We start from the raw sequence: 26,516 nt of genomic DNA, 5'->3' as shown, positions 1-26,516 counted from the left end.
GTGAGTAACCGTCTTTTCTTCTTCGAGTGCTTGCTCATATCGATTCCAATTAGGTGACTCCCAAGCCCCACCTAGGCGGTGGGGTCGGAGTGAGACATTGCCGTGTGCAAAACCGCTGATCCGAATGCAGCATCGTCTCTGGATTGCTGTACAAGTGCATAGTGAGTGGCGAATGTGTGGACTGACGACCAAACTGCAGCTCTACAAATGTCCTGGATCGGAACTTGAGCCAGGAAGGCAGTCGAGGAGGCCTGGGCCCTCGTGGAGTGAGCGGTGAGGCGCGGCGTCGGGGCGCCGGCCAGGTCGTAGCAAGCACAAATACAGGACCTGATCCAAGAGGACAGGCACTGTGAGGAGACCGGTAGGCCCTTCATCCTGTTGGCTACTGCAACGAAAAGTTGCGTCGTCTTTCGAAATGGTTTCGTACGTTCAATATAGAAAGCAAGGGCCCTGCGCACGTCCAAGGAGTGCATACGCTGGTCTTGATGCGTGGCGTGCGGCTTAGGATGGAAGACCGGGAGGAATATATCCTGGTTCACATGAAAAGCTGATACCACCTTGGGAAGGAAGGCAGGGTGGGGGCGAAGCTGCACCTTGTCTTTATGGAAGACTGTATACGGAGGCTCAGACGTGAGCGCCCTGAGTACAGAAACACGCCTTGCTGAAGTGATGGCTACAAGGAAGACTGTCTTCCAAGATAGGTAAAGGAGTGAGCAGGTAGCCAACGGCTCAAACGGGGGTCCTGTGAGCTTGGAGAGGACCAGATTAAGATCCCACGCCGGAACAGGTTGGCGTTGCTGCGGGTAAAGGCGGTCTAAGTCCTTGAGGAATCGGACAACCATCGGGTTAGAGAAGACCGAGGAAGCGTGTTCTCCTGGGTGGAACGCCGATATAGCGGCCAGGTGAACTCTGACTGAAGATATCGCCAAGCCCTGCTGTCTCAGGGACAGGAGATACTCGAGTATGAGGGGAATAGATGCCTGCAAGGGGGGCGTAGCCCGCTGTTCGCACCAACAGGAGAACCACTTCCACTTGGCTAAGTAGGTGGTCCGTGTAGAGGGCTTTCTACTTCCCAGCAGAATCTGTTGCACAGGATGTGAGCATTGCAGTTCTGTCCGATTCAGCCATGGAGCATCCACGCTGTAAGGTGGAGCGATTGCAGGTCGGGGTGACACAATCGACCGTGGTCCTGGGAGATCAAGTCTGGGCACAAGGGGAGCGTGATCGGAGTTTGAATCGATAGCTCCAGAAGCGTGGTGTACCAGTGCTGTCTTGGCCAAGCTGGAGCGACTAGAATCATACGCGCCTGGTCTCTGCGTAGTTTGAGAAGTACCCTGTGGACCAGTGGGAATGGAGGGAAAGCGTAGAACAGCTGGTCCTTCCACGTTAGAAGGAAGGTGTCGGACAGGGAGCCCGGAGATCGCCCTTGTAGGGAGCAGAACGCGTGGCACTTCCTGTTGGCTCGAGATGCGAACAGGTCGACCTGGGGAAATCCCCACCTCTGGAAGATGGAATAGATGATGTCTGGGCGAATCGACCACTCGTGCATCTGGAAGGATCTGCTGAGACGGTCCACCAGAGTGTTCTGGACTCCAGGGAGGAACGATGCCATGAGATGTATCGAGTGGGCAATGCAGAACTCCCACAGGCGAATGGCCTCTTGGCATAGGGGAGACGACCGGGCTCCTCCTTGCTTGTTGATGTAGAACATGGCCGTGGTGTTGTCTGTGAGGACTAATACGCAGCGGCCATGTAGGAGACCGAGAAATGCCTGACAGGCTAGGCGCACCGCCATCAGCTCTCGAACATTGATGTGCAGAGCTAGTTGGGATGCGGTCCACAGGCCTTGGGTATGGTGCTCCCCGAGGTGAGCCCCCCAACCTAGAGATGAGGCATCCGTGACTAGGTGCAGGGAGGGTTGTGGGGCGTGAAACGGCACTCCTGCACAAACCGCCTTGTGATCCAGCCACCAGGTGAGAGAGGTCAAGACCGAGCTCGGAATCGTGACCACCACGTTCAGGCTGTCCCGAGAAGGGCGGTACACTGACGACAGCCAGGCCTGAAGTTGACGAAGCCGAAGTCTGGCATGTCTGGTTATGTAAGTACAAGAGGCCATGTGACCCAACAGACCGAGACACGTCCTTACAGTGGTAATCGGGAAGGCCTGGAGTCCGTGGATGATGTTCGCGATGGTGCGAAACTGAATGTCTGTCAGAAGAGCTCGGGCGAGTGTGGAGTCTAGGACTGCCCCGATAAACTCTATTCTCTGGGTTGGCTCCAGAGTGGACTTCTCTTTGTTGAGTAGAATGCCTAAGTCGTGGAATGTTTGTAGTATTATGTGAACGTGCGCCCGAACTTGCTTCCTGGTACGGCCGCGGACCAGCCAGTCGTCTAGATACGGGAACACCTGTATCCTTTGTCGACGAAGGTATGCTGCCACGACGGCCATACATTTGGTGAACACTCTCGGAGCCGCGACAGTCCGAAGGGAAGGACGGCAAATTGGTAGTGTACCTTGTTTACTACAAAACGAAGGAAGCGCCTGTGAGGGGGGTAGATCGCTATATGAAAATAAGCGTCCTTCATGTCGAGGGCGGCGTACCAGTCCCCAGGATCCAGGGAAGGGATGATGGTCCCCAAGGAGACCATGCGGAACTTCAACTTTACTATGAATTTGTTGAGTCCGCGTAAGTCTAAGATGGGTCGCAGACCTCCTTTTGCTTTGGGGATCAGGAAGTAGCAGGAGTAAAACCCCTTGCCCCTTAACTCTGGGGGAACCTCCTCTATGGCCCCCATAGAGAGGAGCCCCAAAACCTCCTGTATAAGGAGATGCTCGTGAGAGGGGTCCCTGAAGAGGGACGGGGAGGGGGGGAACGAAGAAAACTGGAGAGCGTATCCCCTCTCCACCGTGCGAAGGACCCAACAGTCCGAAGTTATAAGGGACCAAGCACGGTGGAAACGGGAGAGGCGATCCCGAAAGGAAGGAAATGGATCCTGGGTAGTGGCTGGTGTGCCGTCCTCGGGCGCAGCTTCAAAAGTTTTGCCTAGGGCCTGAAGGCGGCCTAGGCGGGCCCTGATTCTGACCCTGTTGAGGGCCGGTCGACCTCCGTCTAGCACCTCGTCCCCGCCTTCTGGGGAAGTCCTGTCTCAGACGAGGAGGGTAGAACCTTTGTGGCTGGGGCCTAAATGGCCTGCGTTGGGGTCCTGGGACATGCATCCCCAGGGAGCGCATCATGGTTCTCGAGTCCTTGAGGCTCTGTAACCTAGAGTCCGTCTTGTCCGAGAACAAGCCTTGGCCGTCAAACGGCAGATCCTGCAGGGTCTGCTGCAGTTCTGGCGGCAACCCCGAAACCTGGAGCCAGGAGACACGTCGCATGGCTATCCCCGATGCTAGTGTCCTGGCGGCCGAGTCCGCAATGTCGAGGGAGGCCTGTAAGGAGGTTCTAGCCACCTTTTTGCCCTCCTCCACCAGGGCCCCGAACTCCTCCCTCGAGTCCTGGGGGACCAACTCTTTAAATTTCCCCATGGAGTTCCATGAGTTATAGTTATATCGACTTAAGAGCGCCTGTTGGTTTGCGGCCCTGAGCTGCAGACCCTCCGCCGAATAAACCTTGCGTCCAAACAAATTAAAGCGCTTAGCGTCCTTTGATTTGGGCGCTGCCGCCTGCTGGCCATGGCGCTCTCTGGCGTTCACTGATGAGACTACCAGTGAACACGGTGGGGGATGTGTGTAGAGGTACTCATAGTCTTTAGAAGGAACAAAGTACTTCCTCTCTACACCCCTGGCAGTGGGAGGGATGAGGCCGGGGTTTGCCATAGGGCCGTAGCGTTAGCCTGAATTGTTCTGATAATGGGTAACGCCACCCGGGTTGGGGCATCAGATGAAAGGATGCTCACCACCGGGTCCTGCACCTCCACTATCTCCTCAGCCTGTAAGTCCATATTTCGTGCCACCCTACGTAACAAGTCTTGGTGGGCACGAAGATCTATAGGAGGTGGGCCTGCGGGTGTTGTACCTGCCACTGCCTCATCTGGGGAAGATGAGGAGGACGCCTCAGGGGGTAAAGGACCTGTGTGGGGGTCCGGCTCCATAGGACTCGGAGGTGCAGGATCCCCTGCACCAGGGTCTGGCTCCTGCGTGGGCGTCGGGGCCAGAGCCTCCATACCCCCTGGGGGAGGATGGGAGATGGTGGCCTCAGGAGCCCTGGGCTCAGAGTGAGCTGAGCGAGAGGTTGCTAGTGGAGCCCCTTGAGCCTGGTGATACGCCCAAGGGGTCCAGAAAGACCAATGCGTAGGGTCTTGTCGCAGGTTTTCTGCCCCCTCCTGCCAATGACCCAAGTCGTCTGCAGCTTGACCCTGAGCAGGGTACGCTGAACGGGGGGCCCCTTCAGACGAGTGAGACGCCGATCTCAAGGGCCAGGGCGGTGCCGAGCGTGGGTGCAGAGAATCGTCCTGGTACGGTGCTGAGCAGTGCCGATCCAACGGCGAGAGACCTCTGCGTGGTGCCGGTGAACGGTACCGGGATTGAGAATGGTGCCGATGTCCATGTCGGTACCGGGACCCGGATCTGGATGACGAAGACCGTCTGTAACCTCGGTGCCGGGAGCGGCCTCGCGAATGTGAGCGGCGCTCATACCGGTGCCGGGAGCTGCGCCTTGACTCCGACCGGTACCGATGCTCGGGTCGGTGCCGAGAAGGAGACCGGTGCCGGGAGGTAGATCTGTGCTGCGAGTACGACTGGTGCCGAGATGGAGATCGGTGCCGGGACTGCGAGCGGCGTCGAGACCTGCTCCGAGACCGGGAGCGGTGCCGCAAGTCCACGCCCGGAGACGGTGGGCGTATCAGGGCAGGCTTGCCCCTGGACTGCACTGTACGAAGGGCATGCGGTGCCGCAGGTTGAGAAGGCGCCGGCTCCGTGAGGGCGATGAGGTCTCTCGCCGTGGCAAACGTCTCCGGTGTGGAAGGGAGACAGGGCTCCACCACTTGACAAGGCGGTGAGCCAGTCCGCGCCGGACTCAACGGCTCCACACCCGGTGCCGGAGTCAACGGTGCTGATGTTACTTGCACCCTCTGGCGTTCGGAAGCCGGGCGCGGCTCTACCACCGGTGTGGGGGGAGCTGGTGCCTGTTGGGCGGCAGCGTCCTGAGTCTTACGGGGCCTTTTATGTCCCAGAGACAGGGATCGGCGCCGAGGGGCTTGCGGTGGATGCGGTGCCGAGGCAGGACGGTGCCGTGGCGCCTTTTCCGCGTGCAGTACCGGAAGGTGCCGCTGGGGCGCTACGCACCGAGACGCTCGGTGCCGGAACCTGGCGCGCCGAAGGAGGATCCGGGCTAAGTGCCACCTCCATGAGGAGCTGCTTAAGCCTGAAGTCCCGCTCCTTTTTCGTCCTTGGCCTGAAAGCCTTGCAAATCTTGCACTTGTCCGTTTGGTGAGACTCCCCTAAGCACTTTAGACAGGAGTCATGGGGGTCTCCCGTTGGCATAGGCCTAGCACATGTCACGCACGGCTTAAAGCCGGGAGCCTTGGGCATGAGCCCGGCTGTGCGCCAGGGGGGAAAGGGGGGAATAAGAGCCCCCTTAACCCCCGCTAACTACGAAAACTATTTATAACTATTAACAACTACTAATCTAAAGAACACAATTAACAACTATCTACAAAAAACAACGGGTAAAGCTAGGAGAGTGGAGAACAGCTATGCCGCGCTCCAGTTCCAACGACCGTCACGGGCAGTAAGAAGGAACTGAGGGGGCGCTGGGTCGGGTACGGTATATATCCAGCGCCATGAAGGCGCCACTCCAGGGGGCTCCACAGCCGACCCACCGGGTGTTGCTAGGGTAGAAAAATTTCTCCGACGATCGTGCACGCGGCGCGCACACACCTAATTGGAATCGATATGAGCAAGCACTCGAAGAAGAAGCCAAGATTTCTACACCTCTCCTCACTAGTGGCACAAAGTCAGCACCCCATTAACTCTGCACTCCAAGGACAGAGAACCCTTGCCCCAGGGAGGGTGTATTCCCCAAACCTGAGCGGGTGGTTTCCCAAACAGTGCTGAGGAGACAGTCAGGGGCTGGCCTGTGAGGGCGCTTGGACTTTAGGGCTGGAAGATGGGTGTCTGGACTGGTACAGAGTTATGGTTCGGAAACAATGTGTCAACTGATCCACCTTTGAAACTTTGGTAATTTTGTTTTGAAAATTAGAAAACGGTAAGAACAAGTAGTGTCACAATGACCTTCTGAGACTTCTCTGCCACCATGACAACCAAATCAAAGTCGTATGTGCCCAGGGAGTGATCGTACAGTTCATTGACGTCAACCAGGAAGAGCAGATACTTCAACGCTGCTTCTGCAGTCACCCCCTCAGCTGCTGGTGAAACAGTCTCTGTAATCGTGGGAAACAGAGCCATCAAAAATCACTTGTACCTTGCACCAATCAAAGGCTGTTCCCGTGAGCTCCAGGCACACCATGAGAACGCACGCTCACTTAGCTCATTAGAAACAGCACGGTCTGATTTCAGAGACAGACTGGCAGTCCCCCTGCTCTAACGATTCATAGAACCTCAGGAGATCATCTAGTCCAACCCCCTGCTCAAAGCAGGACCAACCCCAACTAAATCATCCCATTCAGTCTTGTGCTTGAAAGAGGGGATGCTGGGGATGCCTGCCTCAGCTATTCACGTAGTAACCTGAACAGCAGCATGGCAGTCTTCAGGGCCTGGCCTAAAGCAAGGGACAACACAACTTGCATCCTGCTTATATCACTGCAGAATGACATCAAGTGTGCCACGCTGAGGGACCAGCGACAGGCATGGGGCACACAGAACACCCATGCAAAAAACAGGGGTCGAAGAAGGCAGCTAAAACACCCAGGCTCATTCACAGATATGATTAACCAATCCCTGACTACAGACTAATGATCACAACACCAGGCAACAGTAACCATATGAGACTCTGTCTCTTCTGTGCTATCCAATGCTATTTCATTGTGACAGCTAACTTCATAGACTCTGAACTGAACTTTGTGAGGCCTGGACAAATTTCTGTTATTCAGAGTCAAAAATCAGGGGTAAATAATGCTAATAATCAGAGCTACTCTCTGAACTCTCCCCAGATGTGCAGCCCTTTCCTTGCCATCTGAACTAGGAGCACTGTACCTCGCAGCTCATGCACTTTTTGAAGGGCAATTTCCAGTTCTGGGGTGCTTTTCTTCACATGGGATGTCAGTATTGAAAGACAGTATCTGAGGGAAACAGACAACAAGAAACAAAGCAAGAAACCAATCAGAAGGAGAAGATCAACAATCTACAGTAGAACCTCAGAGTTATGAACACCAGAATTACCAGTCAACCACACACCTCATTTGAAACCGGAAGAACACAATCAGGCAGCAGCAAAGACAAAGGGGGGGGGGGGGGGGGAGACGAATACAGTACATTACTATGTTAAACATAACCTACTAAAAAAATAAAGGGAAAGTTTAACCTTGTCAAATCTTTTTTTAAGGAAACTGTTTCTGTGCTTGTTTCATTTAAAGTAAGGTTAAAAGCAGCACTTTTCTTCTGCATAGTAAAGTTTCAAAGCTCTATTAATTCAATGTTCAACTTCTGAAAGAACAACCATAACGTTTTGTTCAGAGTTACAAACATTTCAGAGTTATGAACAACCTCCATTCCCAAGGTGTTCTCAACTCTGAGGTTCTACTGTATTTTTTAAGTTCTATTATTGACTATTTTAGTGTAGTCTTTGCTTTAATGGAAGGGTTGGGATTTGGGGATTTTGTTTTTTATTTGAAAAGAATAAAGGGTGAAGAACATACCAAGGAGGAACATTTTGCCCAGGATGATCCCTGGGATACAGTACATATATAAACTCTGATGATGCCTTAATTAAAACAGAAAACTAGCTTCCTCACCACATCAGCCTTTACCTCTGGACAACAGAGCTGAGTGCAAGTTACTAAAGCTAGTCAACTTTTTTTTTTTTTTTTTTTTTAAAACAAAGTTTATTGTTGAAAAATGGCCTTTTTTCTGAAGTAAAATTTTTCACCAAAACATTTTCCCCACTGTCAAAAATTGATTTTTTGTTAAAAGTTTTAAATAAAATTTCTAAAAAAATTCAGTTTTTCACTTATCAAAAGCTAGTTGTCAATAAGTGAAGAGAGTCTTACGTTTTCAGATTTAAAAAAAAAAAAAAAGAAAAGAAAAATAGGGCTTCACTTCAACCCCTCTGAAATTAAAATTTTTCTTACTTTTTAGCCAGCTCTAAAAATGACTTTCTATTACTGTTCTGTTCTAAACTGCAGATGGCATTTCACTTACTTTTGAGGATTGATGTTTTCCATGGCAGCTCTCATTGCATCACAGATAAGGTCTACTTTTTTCTGATCAGGACACTGTTGTAGCGGGACGTTGCTGCTATCTGGAGATGGGTACATAGTCTTTGTGAAGTCTTCTTCTCTAAGAAGAAACATGCACTATAAATACCAGTTGGGCCCCAAGTCACAGCCCAGCACAAATACTCGTGCCAGAAGACATATACAGTAACTCCTCATTTAACAGTGTAGTTCTGTTCCTGAAAAATGCAACTTTATGCGAAATGATGTTAAGCAAATCCAATTTCCCCATAAGAATGAATGTAAATAGGGGGGGGTTAGGTTCCAGGGATATTTTTTTCACCAGACAAAAGACATTATGTACATATACAATATAAGTTTTAAACAATTTTAAACAAACAGTTTAATATTGTACACAGCAATGAATGACTGTGAAGCTTGGTTGAGGTGGTGGAGTCAGAGGGTGGGATATTTCCCAGGGAATGCCTTGCTGCTAAATGATGAACTAGCACTCGGCTGAGCCCTCAAGGGTTAATCCGCTGTTGTTAATGTAGCCTCACACTCTGCAAGGCAGCATGGACTGAGGCAGGAGGGAGGAAACACAATAGATGCAGGGCAGTAGCTGCAAACACTTCCCTGCAAAAACTGAACATGATGTTGAGCCCACGCTATCCAGCTGGAGCGCAGCACTCCCTCCTCCTGACAGCACATGCACGGCTGCACAGGTGCTGACTTTCCAAAGTGCTGGGGTGTGCGTGCATGCATGAGTGTGAGATAGCAACGTGCATTGCCCCTTTAAGTACGCTGGCCCCACTTCAAGTACGCTGCCCTTTTAAGCAGATCAGCCAGTTCAGACAGGAAGCAACAGCTTCCAGCAAGCTCCCTACTTTCTGTCCCTGAGCCCTGTCCCCAACCTCTGCTTTGTGGAGAGGGGGTACAGAGTGAGGGAGCAGGAGGACATCCTGATATCAGCACCCCTCTCCCCCCCTTCCCCAGCAAGCAGGAAGCTCCAGGAGCAGCTCCAAGGCAGAGGGCAGGGGGGGAGGGACAGCTGAACTGCTGCTGGGCAGCTGCCGAGCTGAGCCACATACCTTACAGAGAATTTAGGGGAGCCTCCCCGCAAGGAGGGGCTGCTCTTCCAGAGAATCCTGCAAGCAGTGGACAAAGCAGGCAGCTGCCAAACGACGTTATAATGGAGCATTGCACAACTTTAAACGAGCTCGTTCCCTAATAGATCAGCAACGTAACAACGAAACGTTAACCTGGACAACGTTAAATGAGGAGTACTGTACAATACTGTACAATGCACTTTAAGATTACTAGTACTCTCTCTTCTATGTAGTTCCTTATCCTGTCATTATCTGGCACAACTGGAAAGGACTCATGAAGTGGATTAATATCCATCATGCATGGTTTGTTCTCTTATCCTTTCCCCAGGGAAACATAAAACTTCTACTCTACAAGTGATACAGGGCAATAGGCAGACTCCATTTCAAGATGATTTTTTCTTTGTCAGACAACTGGAACGCCTCAGGCAGGAGGAGGGCTCAGACACTTCTGACATGAAGATGATTGGCACTTTTGAAAATTAAGCCATTTGTTTAGGTTCCCAAACAAAGATTTAAGGCTGAGATTTTCAAAATGAGACTCCACACTCTATGTTTAGGTATCTAAAGAAGTGGCCTGATTCTCAGAAGTGCTGAGCAAACCAGCAGCTCCCAGTGCCTTTAAAGGGAGCAAATCATACTCAGCCTTTTGAAAAATCACTTAGTCAGGAGCCTGAACAATAATAGCCTTAGAAAAAAAGGGTTTCTTTATTCCCCTCTGCAATTCCCACAGGAGACCCCTAAATCAGAGGATGTCAACTACTGAAGCAACTGGTGAGATTTTCTCAAACATTCACATGGCAAACCAGAAAAAAATACAAACTAGGGCTGTCAAGCGATTAAAAACAGTGCGATTAATCACACTGTTAAATAATAATAGAATACCATTTATTTAAATATTTTGGATGTTTTCTACATATTCAAATATATTGATTTCAATGACAACACAGAACACAAAGCGTACAGTGCTCACTTTATATTGATTTTTGATTACAAGTATTTGCACTGTAAAAAAACCAAAAGAAATAGTGATTCAATTCACCTCATACAAGTACTGTAGTGCAATCTCTTTATCATAAAAGTTGAACTTACAAATGCAGAATTATGTACAAACAAGTTTGTTTACATTTGCAGGAGATAATGCTGCCCACTTCTTGTTTACCATGTCACCTGAAAGTGAAAACAGGCATTCTCATGGCACTGTTGTAGCTGGCATCGCAAGATATTTACGTGCCAGATGCGCTAAAGATTCATATGTCCCTTCATGCTTCAACCACCATTCCAGGGGACATGCGTCCATGCTGATGATGGGTTCTGCTCGATAACAATCCAAAGCAGTGTGGACCGACGCATGTTCATTTTCATTATCTGAGTCAGAGGCCACCAGCAGAAGATTGATTTTCTTTTTTAGTGGTTCGGGTCCTGCAGTTTCCGCATCAGAATGTTGCTCTTTTAAGACTTCTGAAAGCATGCTCCACACCTCGTCCCTCTCAGATTTTGGAAGGCACTTCAGATTCTTAAACCTTGGGTCGGGTGCTGTAGCTCTCTTTAGAAATCTCATATTGGTACTTTCTTTGCATTTTGTCAAATCTGCAGTGAAATTGTTCTGAAAATGAACATGTGCTGGGTCATCATCCGAGACTGCTATAACATGAAATATATGGCAGAATGTGGGTAAAACAGAGAAGGAGACATACAATTCTCCCCCAAGGAGTTCAGTCACAAATTTAATTAACGCATTATTTTTTTAATGAGTGTCATCACCATGGAAACATGTCTTCTGGAATGGTGGCCAACGCATGAAGGGGCATACGAATGTTAAGCATATCTGGCATGTAAATACCTTGCAATGGCAGCTATTAAAGTGCCATGCAAATGCCTGTTCTCACTTTCAGGTGACATTTTAAATAAGAAGAGGGCAGCATTATCTCCTGTCAATGTAAACAAACTTGTTTGTCTTAGCAATTGGCTGAAGAAGAAGTAGGACTGAGTGGAACTGTAGGCTCTGAAGTTTTACATTGTTTTGTTTTTGAGTGCAGTTATGTAACAACAAAAAAATCTACATTTGTAAGTTGCACTTTCATGATAAAGAGATTGCACTACAGTACTTGTATGCGGTGAATTGAAAAATACTATTTCTTTTGTTTATATCATTTTTACAGTGCAAATATTTGTAATCAAAAATAATATACACTTTGATTTCAATTACAACACAGAATACAATGTATATGAAAATGTAGAAAAACATCCAAAGTATTTAATAAATTTCAATTGGTATTCTATTATTTAACAGTGCGATTAAAACTGCAATGAATCGTGATTAATTTTTTTAATTGTGATTAATTTTTTTGAGTTAATGGCTTGAGTTAACTGTGATTAATCGACAGCCCTACTACAAAGTGCTACAGCCAAACAAAATGTAAGTCCCCAGTTGGCCAAATCAAACCAATAGTCACAAGTGAGTCCATCTTGCATCCCTCTGCCTGGATGGACCAGGCCCACAGCCAGCTAGCCTGGCAGTTGGAAGCAGTCACCATCCACTTGGTCAGACTGAATCCTCTGGTTCTTTGAGACCCAGCCCCCATTCTCCAGCTTCCAGAACAATGAAACTGCAGCTTTATTTACCAGGTGTTCTTTTATCAGAAGAATAATACTTACTTTAACTCGGTGAAAAATAAGTTGATGTAATTCACAGAATCTATTTGTTTTATGAAGGTTTCCACATTTTCCAGAAAAACCTGAAGTGAACAAAACCCTTTCAGTGCTGATGCTGTTATTTACAGGCACATTAACACAAAACACACAGAGCGACTTCAAAGGGTCATTTAAATGTGCACATGGGCATATCCAACTCTAAACCCGAGTTACCCTACTCTTGCCATTTGCACACGCTATAGTTCTTTGCATGCAGACGGTATGAGCTGTACAGCACTGGGTACCATCCTTAAGAACCTGTGTACCCACCATGCCCCAAGCTCTCATGCCAGCTGTTCAGTACAAGGCAATGCCAGCTCAGGGGAGATAATTCTGTTCCATGTCACACTTGGAAGGTTATCTTCACAGCCCTAGGAGCTCTACCCTTCACTCAGATCTGTGCCCCTCTGCTGAGAATCCATCCACATGGATCCACTTGCAGGATCAAGGCCTTAGTAGATACAAGCAGCACAGGCTCCACTAACATTGCTGCCTTCGGCCTCCTCTGTTGCCAGGAAAAGCTTCCTCCCCTCATTGGCCAGTGGGATTCTGATGTGGTGTTGACAGAGCTTTATAAACCCTGATTACATAAGAACGGCCATGCTGTGTCAGACCAATGGTCCATCTAGCCCAGTATCCTGTCTTCCGGCAGTGGCCAATGCCAGGTGCCCCAGAGGGAATGAACAGAACAGAGAATCAAGTGCTCCATCCCCTGTCGCCCATTCCTAGCTTCTGGCAGACAGGCTAGGGACACCATCTCTGCCCATCCTGGCTAATCATAGAATCACAGAATATCAGGGTTGAAAGAGACCTCAGGAGGTCATCTAGTCCAACCCCCTGCTCAAAGCAGGACCAATTCCCAACTAAATCATCCCACCCAGGGCTTTGTCAAGCTTGACCTTAAAAACATCTAAGGAAGGAGATTCCACCACCTCCCTAGGTAACGCATTCCAGTGCTTCACCACCCTCCTAGTGAAAAAGTTTTTCCTAATATCCAACCTAAACCTCTCCCACTGCAACTTGAGACCATTACTCCTTGTTCTGTCATCTGCTACCACTGAGAACAGTCTAGATCCATCCTCTTTGGAACCCCCCTTCAGGTAGTTGAACGCAACTATCAAATCCCCCCTCATTCTTCTCTTCTGCAGACTAAACAATCCCAGTTCCCTCAGCCTCTCCTCATAAGTCATGTGCTCCAGCCCCCTAATCATTTTTGTTGCCCTCCGCTGGACTCTTTCCAATTTTTCCACATCCTTCTACAGTGGGGCCCAAAACTGGACACAGTACTCCAGATGAGGCCTCACCAATGCCGAATAGAGGGGAATGATCACGTCCCTCGATCTGCTGGCAATGCCCCTACTTATACAGCCCAAAATGCCATTAGCCTTCTTGGCAACAAGGGCACACTGTCGACTCGTATCCAGCTTCTCGTCCACTGTAAACTCTAGGTCCTTTTCTGCAGAACTGCTGCCTAGCCATTCGGTCCCTAGTCTGTAGCAGTGCATGTGATTCTTCCGTCCTAAGTGCAGGACTCTGCACTTGTCCTTGTTGAACCTCATCAGGTTTCTTTTGGCCCAGTCCTCTAATTTGTCTAGGTCCCTCTGTATCTGATCCCTACCCTCCAGCGTATCTACCATTCCTCCCAGTTTAGTGTCATCTGCAAATTTGCTGAGGGTGCAGTCCACGCCATTCTCCAGATCATTAATGAAGATATTGAACAAAACTGGCCCCAGGACCGACCCTTGGGGCACACAGCTTGATACTGGCTGCCAACTAGACATGGAGCCATTGATCACTACCTGTTGAGCCCGACGATCTAGCCAGCTTTCTATCCACCTTATAGTCCATTCATCCAGCCCATACTTCTTTAACTTGCTGGCAAGAATACTGTGGGAAACTGTATCGAAAGCTTTGCTAAAGTCAAGGAATAACACATCCACTGCTTTTGATGGACCTATCCTCCATGAACTTATCTAGTTCTTTTTTGAACCTTGTTAAAGTCTTGGCCTTCACAACATCCTCTGGCAAATCCCACACTCCCTGGGAGGCAAAAAAACATGCAAGGGGAGGTACAAGCGCGACTCAAACTTGCCTTGGGATTGTGATCATAAAGAAGGTTGAGGTTGATTCTCAGCTTCCTCATACATTCAAATGCTTCTTTAAACATGAGCCTGTTGGAATGGGTCAAATACAGCAGGTTTTTAGAGGAGTGTGCACTATAATCTAATATACACAGGGAGGGAGGGGAACAGTTGCCAGACACTAAATAAACCTCTATGGCTTAATTTTCACTGCCTTCCCTCTGCAAAGCAGGCTGGCTGTGCCCATGCCTAGTTCCTGTCCTGGCCCAGACAGACATCACACTGGGGTAGCATTTAACCAGGTGTGGGCCAGTTTTGAAGAGAGTTACATTTGGGTTTAAATATAACAGTGTATTGGTCACAGATAGAGCTGGGCAGATTTTTCCCCCCGTGAATAGTTTATTTGCCCAAAATTCGTTTTTCAGATGAAAAAAATATTTTCAGAAATTCAGCAGTTTCAGACACCTAAATGAAAAAAACTAGAAAAAGTCCAAACAGTTCATTGACATTCTTGAAGTGAAACTTCTCAAAACTATATTTCACTTTGAAATTTAGCCAGGAGTTGTTAAAAATTTTAAAAAGTAAAACACACCCAGAAGCATAACAAAAAAATAAAATCATTTCATTTTGGAGAGGAAAAAGTGAAAAATTTCAGTTCCAGGTTTAACCCGAAATCATTCCCCCTCCGCCCCGATTTTTTGGTTCAATGGCTGAAAAAAAACAACTATCCATTCAGCTCTAGTCTCGGGCACTTTTCTATTCCATTAGAACAGTGACATTTAGCAAGGTTTTATTCCATGGGACAGTCTTGTCTTCTAGGATAAGTTATAATTATGGGGAGGGGAAGAGATGGCATTTCTCCCAGCTTGTTCTGCAGTGCTGCTCACAGTGAATCCAGATGACCTACACGTAATTTGCCTATTGTTGTTCCTGTCCCCTAACCTCTACCTACTTGTCTGTCCTTTTGATTAACAAGCTCCTTGCAGCAGGGACTAAAGCACGTAGCACGAGCTGTACATCAATAAGAGAAATGTTGAGATGGCTCTGCTTGCAGGTGGCAGTTACCTGGAGTTCCCAACTGCCAGAACTGGTTTGTTTCCACTTGCTAAGTCATAACTATTTGTGAACTCTCCTGAAGCAGTCCCCCTTTCACTCTAGCTTAATGCCCTCATTCTGCAGGTCCCGGTCAATATCCCACCAGGACAGTGCGACCCTCCTCCAGCTGCTCACCCCACAAGAGCCTGGGGGATGCACGCTGATACACATTAGTGACACTCACCTGTCCAGCCACTTCCGAATCTGGGCCAGAACGAGGGCTCGGTGGTGAACAGTCTCCAAGTTTCCTCTTGGCATCTAAAAAATTAATCCCAACAACAATTTCTCCTAAGTATGCTAAGAGCTCTGCACCTCAAATCCTGGTCAGCCACGGCCAGGCCAGCAATTCCCAACTCCCCCTCACCCCCAATGAGGAAACGGGGGCTTCATTTTGACTGCCTGGAAGGGGAGGCAGGACCTTCACTTTGAAGAAAGAGTTTTACTCAATCTAAGAGATGGTTTCAATGTCTTTACAGTTCAGTAAGACATCCCCCTCCCCACAATGGCTGCAGAGGGAGAAGGAATGGGATGGAGCCAAACATCACAGTGCTGTGCTAGTGCAAGAGACCCCCAGAAGAAGAGCAACCCTAAGAGGAGGTTGAATCCCAAGAGAAGACTCAGTGCAAGCAGAGAAATGCAGGAAGCAGACCGTGTCAATGGCCAGGAGGGAGTCCAATCTCTGACGGGTTCGGTGTCTATGATGTAAAGTGCTATCTACCCTAACAGCAGGACTGCAACAGGCAGACAATGTTTTCCTGGAACACCCCACACTACTACTGTTGGCAAAGGCTGGAGCAGGCTCTGCCGACTCTCTGAGGCAGGCAGCTCCTTACTCTGCCCAGACAGACAGGAGCTGGGAGTGAGTCTGTAATGAGAAGATCTAGGGCATGGGCTGAGCAGGGTCTGAGACAGGAATCCTCCAGCAGCCCAGCCCGGGGAGAAGGCCTGGGCTAGCTTTGTTCTCCTACTGGCAATGAAACCAAGCCCCAGGAAGGGGCAAGCTGCACAGGCATTTGAGCAAGCAGGTTCCCTCGACTTTACAGAAGGCTTTATCATGTGTCTGACGCACGCTCCACGGCTTTTTCATAAAACTCAGAAGAGATTTAAGGGGGAAATGTGACACCTTCTAATCAAGCCAGGAACCGCTTCAGGGAGCAACTTTCTCGGGCCCTGGGTTCCAGCAGCTCATTCCGATTGCTGCCAGTCTGGTCTTTAGTGTACCTCTTACTGGACACTAACAGAAGCCTTTGGGACAAAGCATCATAAGAACAGCCATAGTGGGTCAGACCAATGGTCCCTCTAGCCCAGTATCCTGTCTGTATTCCACATGTGGGTACGCATACATGCCATGAGTCTGAGTCTGGAAATTCTTTCAAGCAGTGTCCGTTGGCCCACACGTGTGCAGTAGAGCTCCTCGTGCTTCTGACAGAGAGCCAGAGGGTGCAGGACGACACCTCTTCAGTTCCTCCTCTTACCATAAATACAACAGGAACCAGAGCAGCGGGGACGGAAGACAGGTAGTGGAATACAGATAGGGACCACACCCCTCAAACAACTTTCAGTTACTGTAAGTAACCACTACTACTTCGAGTGCTGGTCCCTATGTATATTCCACACGTGGGCGATTGGCAAGCAGTGCTCTGACTGTAGGTGGTGCGAGGAAGCCATCAGCAAAGATGCTTGCAATACTGCTGATCCCACAGTTGCATTTGCAGCTGAGGCATGAACTAAAGCGTAACATGTAGCGAACGTGTGGCTAGAACTCCAGGTGGTTGCCCTGAAAAGGTCTTGTAACAGGATGTCATATGGGGATGCTGTGAAGGTGGCCTGGGCTCTCGTGGAGTGAGCTGTGACACCCTGCAGGGGGAGGGATGTGTGCTAACCTGTAGCACTCTAGGATGAATCCCCAAACCCACTTAGAAATCCTTTGGGAGAATATGGCTTGCCCACGCAATCTCTCTGCCATGGGGATAAAAAGACTTGGAGACTTTCTAATTGGTTTGGTTTGCTGCAGATGGAATATCAGGGCACGCCAGACATCAAGAGTGAAGTATCCTGTTTTCAGCAGAAGTGTGGGATTTTGGAAAAAATACAAGTAAATGAATACTTTGATGTGGAATTCAGAAACAATCTTGGGTAGAAACATGGGATGTAGATGAAGGGAAACCTTTTCCTTGTGGAAAAACTGTATACAGAGGGTCTGCTGTGATGGCTCTGAACTCGCTGACCCTTCTGGCCGAAGCGATAGCCACTAAAAATGCAACCTTCGTGGACAGGAGGGTCATGGAACACACCAAACCAACCTTTGAGCCCTTGGTGACAAGTGTTGACAAGATGAGATTAAGGTCCCATTGAGGTGCAGGTTTGATCACCGGTGGGAAGGACCTGACTAGGCCTTTCATAAATTGTACTGTAGTTGGAAGAGGGAAGGCAGGCACTAACCGCTGCAAGGTAGACTTGCAATGAACTAATGGCAAGACCTGAGGTCTTCAAGGACAGGAGATAACCTAAAATGATGGGAATATTTGCAGCGGCTGGAGAATGTTGACTGAGCTGTGCCCAGGCCGACATGCCTCATTTGGCCACATAGCAAGTTCTAGTCACATCCTTCCTATTTTGGGTAACGATAGCCTGAACAGGAGCCAAGCAGGAATGTTCTATTTCTGATGCCCATCCCAACACCAGGCCATGAGATGGAGTGAACATGGATTAGGGTGCTTGATTCTTCCCTTGTCCTGGGTCAGGAGGTTCAGGAAGGGGCTGATCTTGATTGGGGGGCAGGCAGATATTGGCAGAAGCTCCAGGAACCAGAACTGCCTGAGCCAGTAGGGTGCTAGAAGAATGACACTGGCCCCATACACTGACATATTTTCCATATGACCTGTGGAAGCCGGGGAACAGGCAAAAAAAACCTATCTGAGATAATTTTTCCATGATAGCAGGAGGGCGTCGCCCTGGGAACTGCGACCCACTACTACCCTGGAGCAATACAGTGGAAATTTTCCATTAATTTGGGACACAAAGAGGTCCCATTGAGATGCACCCCACTGTATGGCTATCTCACTTAGGATGGAATTGTGGCTCTCCTATTCGTGGTCTGCCGAGAAGCGTCTGTTTAGTTTGTCTGCTAGGGAGTTGTGGTACCTCCTGAGAGGTAAGCAGCCTGGATTGTGATGTGGTTCCTGATGCACCTGCTCCAGAGTCTGACTGCTCCCAGGCAGAGGGGACGAGCTCTCACTCTGCCCTGTTGGTTTATGTAAACCACAGTGGTGACATTGTCAGACAACACCTGGACATGGAGTGAGCGTATGATTGGATTGCATGCGAGGTGGACTGCTCTCAGTTCTAGTATGCTGATGTGTAGTCTGGCCTCCTGTGGGGTTCAGGGACCTTGCACTGTGTGGTTGTTCAGGTGAGCACCCTACCCCAGGAGAGAGAGGTCTGTCACAACGGTGGCACTGGAGTGGGAGTACTGAAGTGAAAGCCCACCCTCACCTTTTCCAGGTTCAACCAGCTGGCAAGGGACCCAATGACTCTGGTGGGAATGGTCACTGCGAAGCTGATGTGGTCCTTGTCCGGTAGGTAGATTGAGTGGACCCAGGCCTGCAAACATCGCAAATGAAGCCTGGCAAACAGCATCACGTAGGTGCACACAGCCCTTTGGCTTAACAATGTAAGGCACTTTCGCACTGTAGTTCTTGCTCTGTGGGTAATGCACGCAACCAGGATGTTCGTCATCTGAAATCTGTCTGCAGGGAGCAATGCTCTTGCAGAAACAGAGTCCAATGTCGCTCCGATAAAGTTTATCATCCTTATGGGCGACAAAATGGACTTCTCTCTGTTTATGCCAATACCTGGGGCTGCAAGGAGCTGTATGAGAAAAAATGGTTACTCACCTTTGTAACTGTTGTTCTTCGACATGTGTTGCTCATATCCATTCCAATTAGGTGTGCGCGCGCCGCGTGCACGATCGTCGGAGAATTTTCTACCCTAGCAACACCCGGTGGGTCGGCTGTGGAGCCCCCTGGAGTGGCGCCTTCATGGCGCTGGATATATACCCCAGCCGACCTAGCGCCCCCTCAGTTCCTTCTTGCCGGCTACTCTGACAGTGGGGAAGGAGGGCGGGTTTGGAATGGATATGAGCAATACATCTCGAAGAACAACAGTTACAAAAGTGAGTAACCGTTTTTTCTTCTTCGAGTGCTTGCTCATATCGATTCCAATTAGGTGACTACCAAGCCTTACCTAGGCGGTGGGGTTGGAGTAAGACATCGCTGTGTGCAAAACCGCTGATCCGAATGCAGCATCGTCTCTGGACTGCTGTACAAGCGCATAGTGAGCGGCGAAGGTGTGGACCGATGACCATACCGCAGCTCTACAAATGTCCTGGATCGGGACATGAGCCAGGAAGGCAGTCGAGGAGGCTTGGGCCCTTAGGGAGAGTGGAGAACAGCTATGCCGCGCTCCACAGTTCCAACGACCGTCACGGGCGGTAAGAAGGAACTGAAGGGGCGCTGGGTCGGCTGGGGTATATATCCAGCGCCATGAAGGCGCCACTCCAGGGGGCTCCACAGCCGACCCACCGGGTGTTGCTAGGGTAGAAAATTCTCCGACGATCGTGCACGTGGCGCGTGCACACCTAATTGGAATCGATATGAGCAAGCACTCGAAGAAGAAACTCTGTTGTCAATCTGACCTCCTAGTGGGAGCGGCCTACCAGGAGCCAGTTGTCTAGATATGGGAAAACTGTGAAGCCCTGGTGTCTCATCTGGGCTGCCACCACAGAGAGGACTTTTGTGAATACTCTGGGTGCTGTCACTAGTCCAAAAGGGGGATTTGAAACTGGAAATGTTCCTGGCCTACCATAAAACACAGGAATCTCCTGTATGAGGAGTAAACGTCTATGCGGAAGCATCCATACTTCATGTCAAGAGCTGCAAACCACATCATCTTCTGAAGGCAGAGAATTATTGATGCCAATGTAATCATGTGGAATTTTGACTTTCGAATAAAGATGTTGAGTTGCCGAAAGTCCAGGATGGATCTCCATCCTCCATCTCTTTTGGGAATTAGGAAATATGGAGAGTAGAACCCCCTCTCATAATACTGAGATGGGACATGTTCTGTGTAGGAGGGATTCTGCTGCCTGTTGAAAAATCATGAGAGAGGTCCCTGAAAGGGGACTGGAAGGGGGCATGAGAGGAGGGAAGGAGGGGAACACTATGGATTATCCCTGATGAATAATCTCCAAGACCCAACTTGCCTGTCGTGATCATCCTCCATCCGTGAGTGAATAGCATGACACAGCCCCCAAAAACGATGGGAGAAGAGGTGGGTGGCATCAGTGGTGGCAGGTTGGTCTTGACCAGTATGTTGAAAGTGGCCCTTAGCAAGTGCCTGGGAATGGGTAGAGGTCATGGCAGAAGAGGGGTCTGAGAAGCGAGGCCTCTGAATGCCCTGCCATTTTTGTGTAGGCTCAGCTGAGCCTATACAATAAGATGCATGAGGAGGGGATAGCCTTGGTCTATAGGACGGTCTCTGGTGTTTCCTCTTGGGGTCTGGAGTCTAAATCCCCAGTCAATCTCGAATCCTTTACTGAATACATGAACTCGTCTGTTCTTTCATTAAAACAATTCGACTCCTCAGAGCAGAGGTCCTGCAGGTGTTCTGTACCTCCCTAGGAAATCCTGACAATTGTAGCCAAGAATCCGTTCTCATGAGGTTCTGCAAGCTGTGTCTACTGCTGTGTCTACTGCATCCACTATGGCCTGGAGAGCGTTTTTTGCCACTAGCTTTCCCTCCTCTTTGAAGGTCTTAAATTGGGCTCTGTCCTCCAGGGAAGCCTGCCCATAAAGTCTGCAAGCTTGCACTAAGTCCTGACTTAGGACGGAAGAATCCCATGCACTGCTACAGACTAGGGACCGAGTGGCTAGGCAGCAGTTCTGCAGAAAAGGACCTAGGGGTTACAGTGGATGAGAAGCTGGATATGCATCGAAAGAGTGCCCTTGTTGCCAAGAAGGCTAATGGCATTTTGGGCTGTATAAGTAGGGGCATTGCCAGTAGATCGAAGGATGTGATCATTCCCCTCTATTCGACTTTGGTGAAGCCTCATCTGGAGTACTGTGTCCAGTTTTGGGCCCCACTGTAGAAGAAGGATGTGGAAAAATTGGAAAGAGTCCAGCTGAGGGCAACAAAAATGATTAGGGGGCTGGAGCACATGACTTATGAGGAGAGGCTGAGGGAACTGGGATTGTTTAGTCTGCAGAAGAGAAGAATGAGGTGGGATTTGATAGCAGCCTTCAACTACCTGAAGGGGGGTTCCAAAGAGGATGGAGCTAGGCTGTTTTCAGTGGTAGCAGGCTTTCTGAAAGTCCAAGTACACCATGTCCACTGCATCACCCTTGTCCACATTTGTTAACCTTCTCAAAGAATTCTAATACATCGGTGAGGCATGATTTCCCTTTACAAAAGCAGCTTTGACTCTTCCACAACATACTGTGTTCATCTATGGGTCTGATAATTCCATTCTTTACTATAGTTTCAAGTAATTGCCCAATACCGAAGTTAGGCTTACCATCCTGTAATTGCTAGTATTGCCACTGGAGCTTCTTTTAAAAATCTGTGTTACATTAGCTATCCTCCAGTCATCCGGTACAGAAGCCGATTTAAGCAACAGGTTACATATCACACTTAGTAGTTCTGCAATTTTATATTTGAGTTCCTTCAGAACTCTTGGGTGAATATTACTTTTTATCGATTTGTTCCAAAACCTTCTTTACTGACACCTCAATCTGAAAAAGTTTCTCAGATTTGACACCTAAGAAGAATGGCTCAGGTGTGAGACTGTTCCTTGAATTTTCTGCAGTGAAGATGGATGCAAAGAATTCATTTTGTCTTTTGGCTTCCTTGAGTGCTCCTTTAGCATCTTTATCAGCCAGTGGCCCTAGCTGATTGTTTGGCAGGCTTCCTGCTTTTGATGTACTTAAAAAAAAATTCCTATTAGATTTTGTGTCTTTTGCAAGTTGTTCTTTGAATACTTTTGTGGCCTACCTAATTATACTTTTACACTTGACTTGCCAGAGTTTATGCTCCTCTCTATTTTCCTCAGTAGGATTTGACTTCTAATTTTTGAAAGATGCCTTTTTGTCTCTAACCACTGCATTTACCCAGTTTAGCCATGGCAGCTTTTTTGGTCCTTGACACTTCTTTATTTGGGGTATACATATAGTTTGAACCTCTATTATGTGGTTGTTTTTTTTAAAAAGTTTCCATGCAGTTTGCAGGCATTTCACTCGTGACTGTTCCTTTTAATTTCCATTTAACTATCCTCCTAATTTTTGTGTACTTCCCCTTTTTGAAGTATCAAAACAGGTGGGCAGGGGCAAGAGCATATGAAACACACACAACAGATGGTATCAAAGCAGGTGGGCAGGGCGAGAGCATGAAGCACACAGGACAGTTTCATTTTCATGCAAATGAAGCCAAGAGGCCATCTACCTCCCATTCACATGGGGCTGGAGTTCAAGAGTGCTCAGCAGAATGGCAGAGGTTTGGGGGGAGGAGGGGGGGAATTCACCATCCTCAATGGGTGAAAATCTGGCCCTAAGTGTGGATGTTCAGCCCTCTTGAAGCAGGGCCTTTACTACAGACAATAAGCACCAAGAGCTCACCCTCTGACCCTGTGATTTACTGAGGTGCTTCAGTATCACCAAGAGCAGCCACTGAAGACTTATTTATTTGAAAAGCCCTCTCCTGCCAGGGGCTCCCAGAGAGGCAGCATGAGCTGTAATAATTAGGATCCAGTAGGATCAGGATCTACAGTTCAGCAGGTTTGTGAGTGATGATCCCATAGCCTGGAAAGCAAGAGCAGCTGTTACACGGTATTTGACAATATATAGCTCAGCTAGCTACTACCCTCTCCAACCAGCTGGGTGCTGCGTTATGGTGGTGCTTCCCTAGCGTGGGCTAACACATGGTGCTGCAGCAATACCATGAGAGCTGACCTGCAGGATGAGCTTGGTGTCCTGGGGTACAACGGTGACGATGCGGGAGCCCCGCTCCACCTTGCGTAGTGTCTCGTTGGGAGTAGAGGAGCTGCTGAAGCCTGCCTGCAGAACTGAGAATGGCAGAGGTATCAGCAAGGGTATGATAAGTCCCTACATACAGCGCAACTTCCCCAGTCCAGCCACAGGGTGTCTGCTGAGTTTCTGCTGGGAACCCACCCATTGTTAGCAACGTTCTAGTAGCGCCCCCAGGTATCAGTCAGGTTCAGAGTCCCATTGTGCCAAGCACCATCACACACAGACTAGAGGAGACAGCCACTGCCTGAGGAGCTGAGTCTAGACACCAGGCAGACACAGACACACACAGACACACACACGCAGCTGCCAGAAGCACAGAACATGTACATTGCCATTCCTCCTCATCCTTTTGCCCCTCCATGACACCCCCAAGCTTCCCATGTCCAGGTGCCAGTCAGATGCTGCCCAGCATGGTTCACCCGGCATCCCTTCCATCCTACCTGCCCCCCACCGGGAGCACTCACCCTTGTTCTGGGAGGTGAAGGCAAAGCCTGTCAAAGAGGACAAGAGGTGGCTCCCACCAACTGACTGCCAGTCTGTCCCCAGCTGCTTCTCCTCCTGGGGGCACCCTGCACAGCCAGTCCTGTCCCCAGCCGCTTCTCCTCCTGGGGGCCAGACAGGCAGGTGGCCTGCACAGCCAATCCTGTCCCCAGCCACTTCTCCTCCTGGGGGCCAGACAGGCAGGTGGCCTGCACAGCCAATCCTGTCCCCAGCCGCTTCTCCTCCTGGGGGCCAGGCAGGCAGGTGGCCTGCACAGCCAATCCTGTCCCCAGCCACTTCTCCTCCTGGGGGCCAGGCAGGCAGGTGGCCTGCATGCCCAGTCTTGCCCCCAGCTGCTCCCCCTCTCTCTGCAGGCCAAGGCACAGTGATTTCAAGTGTCCTTTGGTCACTCCTGTTGTATCACAGATCAATGATGGTTTGTGGAGAGTAAGCTACTCCTCCCTGTGCTAGGGAGAGCTGGGAAGTGAGAAAGGGAGCTCCCAGAAGTGGATGAAGAGCCCCCACAGTCACAGCCCATGAGAGGATATAGGGAACTCACTGGCACCAATCAGGAGCAGCCACTCTGGACAATCAAGAAGTGGCACCATGGCCATGACATGGGGCCTTGGAAGCGAGCTTGTCTAGGTTCCATCATGAGGGCAAAGGGCCCAGGAAGCAAACAGTAAGGCCTATTACATACCAAAGGCCATATCTGAACGTTTACCTTTCAACGATGTGTCCCTCAAAGATACACACTGGCAGGTGTGGGAGTGGGTGGTCACCAGCAGAAACTCATCATATCTGGCAAATGAGGTAACGTTGGAAGCCACCTGTGGAAAGTGAATCCAATGAAATTGATAAGCACAAGCAGCAGCAGATGAAATCTAATAATCACACACAAACAAGTGAAACCGCATCAAAACAAACTTTGGTACCTCCACATCATTTATGAAAAAACGGCATCTATCAGTCAGACCCAGGATGGCTTCCTATAATGAAAAGGATGGACAATTACAATATGTTACAGCACTGGTTTAGCAGCACCATTGTTACAACTGAGATGGGCCTTTGCTATATGCCCATTACCTTTAGACTGTCATATTTCCAAGTGGACTGGAATGCATCATGCTTATTTTCAACATAGCAGTGAAGTATTGAAGGAAGTTGGATAGGAATTTGTTTGATCACCGAGGTCTCAATGTAAAAAGTGTTTACTTGCTTTAAAAAAAAAAAAAAAGGTCTCCAGACCCTTGCAGTTGGAAACTCAATAATATCTTTCTACTGAAAGCTTCAAACGTCCTTGATAAGGAACAGCACACTTGCCATCTCTGAATAACTCTGGTCGGGCAACAAGAGCTAATGGCTTGAAAGCCATCAGACCCAGCTGTGCAATGCGCATTGTTTTACTTAGCTTGTAAGCACCCCAAGGGCCTCCATGTGGCAGCATGGAAACAGGACGTTAGGAACCCACTATAGTAGAGGCCAGTGTGTGGATTTGGATATGTGATTAACATCCAGTTTCTAAAAAGGAAGTGAACTGGAAAAATAAAACCAAACCATAATAATGATTTAATGCAACAATTAGTGACAGCCCTGACAGGAAGTGTAAGAAAGACAAGTTGGATGAGGTAATATCTTTTATTGGACCGACTTCTGTTGGTGAGACAAGCTTTTGAGCCACACAGAGCTCTTCTTCAGGTCAGGGAAAGGTACTCTGAACATCACACCTAAATGCAAGGCGGAGGGGAGGGATAGCTCAGTGGTTTGAGCATTGGCCTGCTAAACCCAGGGTTGTGAGTTCAATCCTTGAGGGGGCCACTTAGGGATCTGGGGCAAAAATCAGTACTTGGTCCTGCTAGTGAAGGCAGGGGGCTGGACTCGATGACCTTTCAAGGTCCCTTCCAGTTCTAGGAGATGGGATATCTCCATTTATTTTATTTATTTAACAGATTGTTTAGCATCAGTAGTTAGCACATGTTCTAAGGGACCATTCAAGGTGAAGTGACCCATTAACACCTCTGCAGTCATATGACAAAAAGAGTGGTGTCAGTGCATTACAGATTGAAAGGTCGGCAACCTTTCAGAAGTGGTGTGCCAAGTCTTCATTTATTCACTCTAATTTAACGTTTCACGTGCTGGTAATACATTTTAACATTTTTAGAAGGTCTCTTTCTATAAGTCTATAATATATAACTAAACTATTGTATATAAAGTAAATAAGGTTTTTAAAATGTTTAAGAAGCTTCATTTAAAATTAAATTAAAATGCAGAGCCCCCCGGACCAGTGGCCAGGACCTGGGCAGTGTGAGTGCCACTGAAAATCAGCTCGTGTGCCGCCTTTGGCACGCATGCCATAGGTTGCCTATCCCTGTAATAAACCATTAATCCAGTCTCTCTCTTCAGGCCATGACTTTTAGTGTCTAGCAAAGAAATGAATTTAAGCTCCCAGGCTTGTCTTTAGAAAGTGTTGTGCAGGTTTCCTTTGAGGATGAGGGTTGGTAAATCAGACAGAGTGATCGCTTTCTGTCCCAATATTCCTTCAGTAAGAGTGCTGTGGCCTGATATGAGGGGTCTGCCTGGGTGCTTTTGTTCGTGTATTTTGGGTTGGGTTAGGTTCAGGTCCAACTGCGATGACTACTTTAACGAGG

At 48.8% G+C, this 26,516-nt stretch overlaps 1 protein-coding gene across 1 annotated transcript in view; it reads right to left on the bottom strand.

Annotated features, from left to right (window-relative positions):
- Positions 1 to 26,516, bottom strand: part of ELP1 (elongator acetyltransferase complex subunit 1) — a 108,822-nt gene that overhangs the window by 32,045 nt on the left and 50,261 nt on the right. Inside the window, exons 18-26 of the mRNA XM_065407068.1 lie at positions 24,804 to 24,857; positions 24,593 to 24,698; positions 23,311 to 23,423; positions 15,492 to 15,565; positions 14,224 to 14,302; positions 12,096 to 12,175; positions 8,318 to 8,455; positions 7,154 to 7,239; positions 6,233 to 6,381 (exon numbers count right to left, since the gene is read on the bottom strand). Coding sequence (XP_065263140.1) covers positions 6,233 to 6,381; positions 7,154 to 7,239; positions 8,318 to 8,455; positions 12,096 to 12,175; positions 14,224 to 14,302; positions 15,492 to 15,565; positions 23,311 to 23,423; positions 24,593 to 24,698; positions 24,804 to 24,857 — 879 coding nt within the window. The remainder of the gene's footprint in view (positions 1 to 6,232; positions 6,382 to 7,153; positions 7,240 to 8,317; positions 8,456 to 12,095; positions 12,176 to 14,223; positions 14,303 to 15,491; positions 15,566 to 23,310; positions 23,424 to 24,592; positions 24,699 to 24,803; positions 24,858 to 26,516) is intronic.

The sequence above is a fragment of the Emys orbicularis genome, chromosome 6, assembly GCF_028017835.1.
Source record: "Emys orbicularis isolate rEmyOrb1 chromosome 6, rEmyOrb1.hap1, whole genome shotgun sequence".
NCBI classification, from domain to species: Eukaryota; Metazoa; Chordata; order Testudines; family Emydidae; genus Emys; species Emys orbicularis.
Note: the sequence above shows the minus strand (reverse complement) of the source record. Positions and strands in the feature narration are given on the sequence as shown.